At 36.9% G+C, this 9,509-nt stretch overlaps 1 protein-coding gene across 28 annotated transcripts in view; it reads left to right on the plus strand.

Annotated features, from left to right (window-relative positions):
• The window catches only part of LOC120418991 (glucose transporter type 1), a 443,089-nt gene extending 433,589 nt beyond the window's left edge, over positions 1-9,500 (plus strand). For 10 of the 28 annotated variants that reach the window (XM_039581540.2, XM_039581537.2, XM_039581543.2 and 7 more), the window contains 2 exons: positions 6,322-6,849; positions 9,350-9,490. In XM_039581540.2, the coding sequence (XP_039437474.1) occupies positions 6,322-6,849; positions 9,350-9,465 (644 nt within the window). In that variant the 3' untranslated portion in view covers positions 9,466-9,490. Of the gene's footprint in view, positions 1-6,321; positions 6,850-7,939; positions 8,069-9,349 lie in introns of those variants that run through there. The other 18 variants (XM_039581550.2, XM_039581560.2, XM_052711070.1 and 15 more) reach the window with 8 other exon arrangements.
• The last annotated feature ends 9 nt before the right edge of the window (positions 9,501-9,509 follow it).

Raw genomic sequence — 9,509 nt, forward strand, 5'->3', positions numbered from 1 at the left:
TTTTCAAATGAGCCTAAAACATCGAAGATCTGACAACCCTATCAAAAGTTATTAGTACATAAGTGTTATTTATACACTTTTTGTAGGCCGGATCTCAGATACTTCAATGAAAATGATGTCCGTGTCCATCATGCATCCCATCGTTAGTTAGATAATCGAAAGACCTTTCAAATGAGCATAAAACATCGAGGATCTGACTACCCTATCAAAAGATATTAGCACTTAAGTGTTATTTATACACTTTTTGGAGGCCGGATTTCAGATATTGTGATAGAAATATTGTCTGAATCTTCCATGCGAACTATCGTTTATGGGTTTTTTATCAGACCTTGCCAATGAGCCAGAAATATTGAAGGTCTGCGAACCCTATCAAAAGAAATGAGTAATAAAGTTGATTTGTTAAACATGTTAAGGGGGAATGTTGCTATTTTATTGAATGTATTGACTTTATGAATGTGAGGAAGGCACCAACCACCTAAAGGTGGATTAAGTAACGTTTTTCATAAGAAATTTCACGTTTTTAAAGAAAAAAATAAAAAAATGCCTTTTAAAAAATATAAGATTAAAAATGATTAATTTCAGTGAAATTCAATCAAAGAATGCCTAAGCTGTGAAATCAAAATTAATATACAGAGGTTGTCCAAAAAATTAATATTATTATCAAATGAAATATGAACTCATTAAAGGATTCAAATAAGCGAAGATTAGATGTATTCTTGAAGCATATTTTCTCTGAATGTACAACTTAAAACCAGTCGTTTGCAATCTAATCTGAATAATTTTAATCCGTCCAAAATTAGTCGAGATATTCCATTTCCGTTAAAAACAAGTCCTTGGGTCGATCCCTGGATATTGTCAATTGACGATTTCAATCAGAATGATAAATAGATCCGCTCAAACTTTTTGTTCTTACTTGTATTTCCGGAACCTACATAGTGCTCCCTTAGGGAACGTGTAATAATAACCATTTGCATGTTTTGACTACATCACCAAAAAAATAACAAATTTTATATTATGAAACAATTTGTTTAATGATTAGGATGATGAAAAATATCGCCAAAAATTTCAGTTTGTATTTGCTTATTTGACTATGGAAAAACTTGTTCAATCAATAAAACTCCACTTTTACTAATTTTAGAAAAATTAAACGGTTTATGGCACATCAGTTGTCCTATCATAGAAAAACAGCATGAAAGTCTATCCCTTACTGACCTGTCACGTGTGCCCTCCTCGTGTCAGATCTATAAGAACCCTGTCTGTACTGTACAACTGTGATTTGAAGATTCTAGATTCCAGCCACGTACAAGCTTTTCCATGACTTGCACGAACGAGTGACTTCTCACAGTTGGATATGCAAGCAATCAGGTTGAGCTCTCAAATGAATCTAATTAAGTTTTGAACTCTCCGACGACGACGACGACGCTAATGTTTCTCCAACTGGAAGCGATAACGGGTTTAAAACGGCTTAAAACAACTGTCACATAAACCACACGACCACCACCATATCATCTCGCCATCAAAAATCCAAAGTGACAAACTCACAGTCATCTCCGCATCCTCCGACGCGAGCCATTTTTGGACCTCAAACCACCAAACGTCACACTGACACGGAAGTGAAACCATCCGAAAATTTCACCCAGAAAATCTGCATTGCATCACCACCCCACATCACTCGCTGAGCAGCCCCTTTATATCCCTTCTGGCGTGCAGTGCAACCTCGCTGCTTTGACAACATTTCATGATACACTACATTTTCTACAGGATTTGTCAAGCTAGCGGGGTTCTACTGTAGTGTCCCGCACTCACCACCCAAACATGCTGCAGCAGCACTAGAAGCTAGAGCCACAACACTCAGACTTACATAAGAGCGTACATTTATTTTTATAACCTCCCCCCTCTTCTCTGCCAGTGCACACACTTTGAATACTAAGTAGATGCGACACAAGTCACCATACTACTAGAGCAAAACCCCATTTCAAAAAAAGGAAAAAAAAGAACATAAAAGTACTGTCAACTTTCCTAGCTAGTTTGCCGCCTCCAGCTTTGTGCAATGACTACACAAAAGTGGTCGTCACAAAGGCGTTTTAGAAAAAAAAAATAAAGTAATAAAATAAAAATCATTCTGTAAAATACACACACTTCATCCATTTCCAATAAAAAACACAAAAAAGAGAACATGAAATTATATGGAAATCACGTATTACTAACCCAGTTTGCGCACTGAGAGACCAACCCAAAAGTGCCGACAAGCAAGCATTTTACTGTAGATTTTGTAAAGCAAACCACACAGAAACACTCCAGAGTAAGTTTTGAATTAAGCTAAATAATCGTTTTGTTATTTCATCTCGACAAATCAGTCACTGGCGTGGGTTTAACTATTTTACGAAAAATATTGTTTCTTATTTTTGAAAAAGTCATAATTGAATCCAAAAAATTTTAAATGTTGATATAAAATAAAATAAACAATCTGGTAGATACCCGGGCAGACGGTAATAACATGTCATTTCAATAACAAATACTGTTAAAATAACAGAAAGTGGTATTGCGCAATTCCCACTAACTCGGACTTCGCACTAAATTATTGCTACTGATCGCACTATTGCGACTTGTCAGACTGGCTTGAGAAGTTTTGAATTTCCTTAAAAATGATCAAAGTGAGCCGAGGTTAATCGCTTGTTTTCCAGCTGTCACTCGCAGTTTTGATGTGCGAAAGTCCAGTTTGGTGGAAACTGCGACTGGAAATGTAAATAAACAACGAGCGGTTGCCTAGTTTTGTGAATTCTTGTTGTCAAAAGTGCGAGAGAAAACTGCGGGCAAAATCCAAGTTACAGTGAAAGGATCAATATGGAATCTTCTTGAAAAATCCATTTTTGCATAAGGGTTTAATAGAGCAATTCCAGCTCAAATCAGGATTTTTCTGGTACTTTTGTACCCGACCCTCTCCGATTTCAATGAAACTTTGTAGACATGTTATCCATTTTTGTATATATGGAGCCAATAGTACTCGAAAATAACATTTGAGAAGGACGTAAGGTATTTCAATATTTTTGTATTTTGTAATTTAAAAATTACTGTATCTCAAGCCGTTGCGTCGTATCAAAAAGTGGTCAAAGACAAACTTGTAGGAAATTGGACGGGCTTTCTGAAAAAAATACACTGAAACAAAAATACATGCCACATTTCTGAGATTTTTTGATTTTTAAGTCTAAAACTTAAATTTAAAGGTAATGTCACGATTTTTTTTCGTTCAACATTTTTGAGGAAATTGCCTAAAATATAACCAAAAGACTGACAAAAAATGCAGGATGGTATGTCTCTCCAAAAAAAAATACAAAAATCATTTACTAAAACTGTTTTTTTTTTGAAAAGTGGTCTAAACGGAAAAATTTTTGAAAACCGGTAGTGGGAATCGATTTTCCAGACAATTTTATATAAAAGTCTCCATATTGACCATTGTCCTATGTCCAATCCTTGGGAAGATACAGCGGTTTAAAAAATGAAAATGTTGAAAAAACGAGTTTTTTGGTGGTTTTTGGCAATTTATATATGACAGACTTGGTTTTTCAGTCTCATAAATATTTTTACCGGAAAGCTCGTCCAATTTCCCATAAGTTTGCCTTTGACAGCTTTTTGATTTACGTCGTTTTTATATTTACGTAATCAAATTTACTATCCTGGTTTCTACCACACTGAAAAAATATTCTATTTTCAGTTATAAGCAATGTAATTAAGCTTATATCTGTGAGCCCTTACATCCAATTGAAATACTGTCAATCGCAAACTTATGGGAAATTGGACGAGCTTTCCGGTAAAAATATTTAAGAGACTGAAAAACTAAGTCTGTCATATAGAAATGGCCAAAAACCACAAAAACCCGTTTTTTTAGACTTTCATATAAAATTGTAAAAATTCAGAAAGTTCGTCCAATTTCCTACAAGTTTGTCTTTGACCACTTTTTGATACGACGCAACGGCTTCGAGATACAGTAATTTTTAAATTACAAAATACAAAAATATGTAAATACCTTACGCCCTTCTCAAATGTTATTTTCGAGTACTATTGGCTCTATATACACAAAAATGGCTTATATAGGCTTAGGATAACATGTCTACAAAGCTTCATTGAAATCGGAGAGGGTCGGGTACAAAAGTACCAGAAAAATTCCTATTTTGAGCTGGAATTGCTCAATAACAGTTTATGTTATCATAACCAAATTTGTTATTGGTCTGATATTGGTTGAAAGCCAAAACAACTTTGGAATAACATTTTTTGTTATGGAAGAATACCTCGAACTGTTATTGGGATGATCGGATTAGTCGTTAAAAAAACAAAAAAAACAATAAAGATTTGTTCGAAGAATAACTTAAAATGTTATTATAGCCAGCCTAAAATTTTCGTTTGGTCATAGGAACCATTCTCCCATTATTACCATTTTTTTTTTTAGCTTCAGGTTAAAATAGTTTAACCACATCCGTAATTATGAAAAGTTAACCATGTGATGGTTCTCACAAAAATATATTTATTTTTCTTTAAAATATTTCCTGATTTTTGCAACATCCCTGTTTTGGCTACATTAAAATCACGTCATGTTGCCAATAACAGGATGGCACTGTTTTTGCAAAAATAGCGATTTTTGTGAATTTTTTTTTAATTTACATTACAAACTCTAACCTAGAGAAAATTAATACAAATTTTTGCGTCGTTTGATCCCATTTTGCAAAATATGAGAATTTGAGTATTAAAAAACGCTATTTTGTGATTTTTTCGAGAATTTTACATTTGCATTTACATCTAAACTCACTACAATATTATCAAAAAAATAAATTTTAATAAGGTTCTTAAGCCATGTGTAAATTATGATGTACAACGATTAAAAACACGCTTAAAAACCATTTCAGGTAGCTTTTTTTATTTTAATGCAAAAAAAAACTGACTAGACAACACTTTTTCGATGGATCAACTATGAAACTGTCAAACAGGACCTTTTCTGTCAAGAAAGACCGCGAGGTTAATTTTTCAAAATTGATTTAAAAATCCATTTTAAACTATTTGCGTCATTGTACTCAAAAAATAAGCTTTATCGCTGTAAATAATAATATCAGCAATTTAAGCTTCATTTTAGGACCCAATTGACATTTTTAAATTCTGAGACGAGATTCGACAGGATTTTGATTTAAAACATTAATGAATTAATTTTTATGATTTTTCATCCGTTACCGCCGATGAAATTACCACAATAAGATAACATTAACGATACTTCTTTTACTTTCGCCGGATGACAAAATTATCAGCGCATGGTATGGCGGAAGCAAAATATTATAAATCGAGATGACCTATGGCAGATTTTTACATAGAGAGTGTTGTTTCACCATCCTGATTAAGAATGATTTCGATTTGAAATATTCTATCGGTGAAAAATGCGTTGTACAGAAAAATGAAAATTTTCATACTGATGGAAATGATGGCGTTGATACTAAATAATAAAAAAAATATTGAAAGTGTAGAGTAACTAATGGTTAAAGAAATTCAATACATTTTGAATTACGACAAATTTAAAACAACCAAAACAATCTTTTAACGATTCAAACCATGTGCAACTGTGAAGTAAAAAAAAATATTTTTATGACATCTTTCTTTTTTTCTTTTATGACTAATAACCCTAAACTCACGTCAGTGGCTTCAAAAAAATAACTTAAAAACACGCTCTGCGCGACAAACCCAGAAAAAGTTGCAAACACCGCCAACTATGCAACTGCGACCTGCTTTGCTTTAGAAAGTTGTCATAAAATTAAAAAAACACACACACAAACAAACGGGACACAAAAATCCAAAAAACTGCGCTAGCACCAGTGTTGACCTCGCACGTCCGTCAGCGACTTACACGACGGCCCATCTCTGTATCAAACACCACCACCCTGTCCAATTCTTCGTTGAGTCGACGCCATTTTGTCATCACCAACGCAACGCGCTGCCGTCGCTATCCGCCGCTACCCCGCTCCTCCACCTCATCCACACTTTGGGAATCTTCTCGACAGCCGTCGATCGCCGTGTACAGAAAACCAACTCTTTGTAGAAAGCTACACAACCACCAAATGCAATTGTGTGTGTTCGTCCTTCGTCAAGTTTGGGACCACCCTGTAGTTGAGTCAGTCTGTTTTTGAACAAACAAAACACGATCCCAACACCACATAAAGCGCACCTTAACTGAACGAAAGTGTCATTGCTCTTTTCACACCTGTCATCCTGCGTCTTTCGTCAAACCGAACGAAACGAAAATGGCGGCTATGAATGGTAAACAAAACAAACAAAAACACAAAACAGTGTACAGAACGGGCACCCTGGACGGCGAAATGGGTCCATATCCGGTTGGAACGGCCACGCTGGACGGTGAAATGGGCCCGTACCCGGTCGGGGACGCGCTGTTCGGAACGGCCACCCTGGACGGTGAGATGGGACCCTACCCGGTCGGGGACAAACTGTTCGGGGCCACCATGGACGGCGAAATGGGCCCGTATCCGGTCGGGGACAGCACCAACCTGCTGGGCTATGCCATGTCGTACGGTGCGAGCGACGCCCTGACCTCGCTGGGCGGTTCCGGTCGGAACTACGGCACGACGGGACCAACGACCATCAACACCGCGACCAGTACAACTTGCTCACCGATGCCAAACCGGCGGACGGCCGCTTCGGGCCGGGGCCGGCGAAGAGATTTGGGGCGGGCACCGGCGGAAGGGGCGCCCGACGGTCAGGAGCAAAGCTACCAGCACCAGCAGCATGGCCAACAGCAGGGTGTAGCCAGTCGGGACAGCTTCCGGAGGCATTCCGCCCACGGGAGGATAGTGTGCTCAGGTACTTTTCGATTGTGTCAACACTAAGGACGGGGGTTTTTGTTTGCTTTTTGTTTTTGTTTTAAAACACGAGGGTACGAGGATAACAGTTGGGTGATCATTCCCATTACTGACCGAGTGCCCTTCTTCAAAATGGGATTTCTTCTACTTGATTCCTCTCTTCACAATGGAAGAAGTATCGTGCGTCTCTATATGAACTACAACTATTCACGGTCGAGAGCAAAATACAGAAACTGCAATGAAAAAACTATAACATTTAGGTAAACAATGATTTTACTTAAATATTGCTATTTGAAAGTTCACAAAGCGTCCACCTGTCTGATTCGTGTAGAGATCGTTCGTTTGAATTTTACCGAAATTCCGATCATCTTCCTCACGACTGTATTCAATTGATTGCTGTCACTACACTTAAGGAGATATTACGCTAAGGTAAACAAACTCGCAGTTTTTGACAGTTTACCAGTTTGCCTGCTTTGTTTGTTTGCCTGGATTTGTTTGTACAAACGTCAGCCTGCATACATTTTACCTTGTTTTAGAGTTTGCCGCAAACAAGATTGCGAGTTTGACAAACTGTCAAACACGAAAAAGTGCGAGTTTGTTTGTTTGTTTGGGATAGTGTAATAGCTCCTTTACCCGTACAAGCAAGAAAGAGATAAGAAAAGAGAGAAAAAGTGAACATTCAACGATCGATGATGATAGCTTACTCCTAAGCTCTGTCAAATACCAGGTAATCTCTGTCAGTGATCGATCCTTTTTCAATAACATCGGATTTTGTTGTGTGACATTTCGGAAAATTGACTTTTCTGGATTGTTTTAAAAACATTTTGAAGAAAATTAATAAAGCGAGACGCACGACGATTTCTAATAAAGAGATCCCAAATTTGCGAACAAATATTTTAAAAATATGTCCATCAATCAGTTCGTTCACCGAAATTCACAAAGAAATCGCACCGAAACACATTTCCAAAACTCTTACCTTCTCAATCAAAATTACAACTCCAACTGACCAACTGTCCTAATTGACCCAAATGTTCTTCTTCTTTTTTTTTCTTTTTCTTTCCCGCAACCACCACAACTGGCTAATCTTCCAGCGGGTCCTTAAAAGGGTCTCGTTTTCTACTAAAAACACCACAACCCACTACTCGGCCAACACCACCATCTCTCTCACTAGAGTCCTGCGTTTTTCCTAACCAAACCAAACCAAAATGGGAGGAAAACAGGTATCTAGTGGATCAAAAATCTGAATGAATGAAAGAATAGCTGTGTGTGAGTGTGTCTGCGAGTGTTTGGAACAAAAATTGAACGAACATTTTCAAACATTGATGGACATATTTTTTTCTTTGAGATTCGTTCAATTTTCTTCGTTTGTGAAGAGAGGTGAAAGATTGTAGTGGTGGCATAGTTACTAATGTTTTCGACTCAAAATGGACGGAAAATCCTTCCAAACTATGACCAACGAAGGATTGATTGAGTCTATGTTTCAAAATGGGGCGTATCAAACTATTTTTACTGCTATGAAAATTCTGTTCTATCGCGAAATAAAACAAAAATACCAAACAATCCAGGCTAAACCTTCATAAAAGAAGGTTGGTTATTTACTCAAATATTTCCAAACTATTATACCTATCGATGTACATAGCTGATTAGAAAAAAAATAAACCGTTTAAAAATTATACAAGGGAGTTGGTTGCAGTTATCAGACAAATTTACATTTTCGTGAAATTTCTTAAAACAAACACATTAGTTGGTAAGTAAGTACAATAGAAATCGTGGCAAAATGCTGGGTGATGTTTTGGAACAACTTCTAACACAAACATCTATATAAAACTCCTTTTTTACTAAACATGCTCACAAGTCATAACTTGACAACACAATACTTACAAATACTAACAATTTACTATAAACAACAAGATAAACAAACAAACAAACTAAACAAAAGTATGATGGAACAAATCTTCGTGAACATATTTCTAATGGAGCAAACTCAAAAGTGAGATTTGTTTGAAGCTGGTAAGAATCGTCCAAACCCACACGAATAAAACAAGAGATTATGGAAAACAAACACCACATTACAAATCACACATTCACACCAAAACATCTAAACGAATCACACATGCAACACATGTTCCATTGGTTAACACAGTGTTTAACGATTCATTCATTGTGTAGGTAAATTAGTTTAATCTTCTTTACTTTTATCGATTACATAAACTTTAATGCATGCACTACATTTTTGGAATTTACTATAGATTACTAGATTTGCCGTTGGCATGGGATCAACGTTTCGTTCTTTATCGGTTCTGCATGAATGATACTAGATTTCGTCTCTTCTTCAGTAAATTTTCAAAGTATGTTAAGCAATGCCGCCTCTGCAAAACATTACCAAAACTATACGACCTCTTTTTAGTCCCTATCGTATCGTATTGTAACCGAACCGCTGCTACAATGACTTTCTCTTTCCAATCTCGACCCACTCACGTGCCATGCGAACCTGCGTTCAGCTGCTTCAGAGCGTTGTTCCGGAGACGCCACAAGAAATACTCAAATGCGAACTGCTACCTGTGCGCCTCATCACCATCATCAGCAAGTACCTGTCTGCCAGAACACAGGGCCTTGACTGAAGAGCACCGCCTCGACCCCTAACTCGTTTGCCAACTCGCA

This window comes from Culex pipiens, chromosome 3 (assembly GCF_016801865.2).
Source record: "Culex pipiens pallens isolate TS chromosome 3, TS_CPP_V2, whole genome shotgun sequence".
NCBI lineage: Eukaryota > Metazoa > Arthropoda > Insecta > Diptera > Culicidae > Culex > Culex pipiens.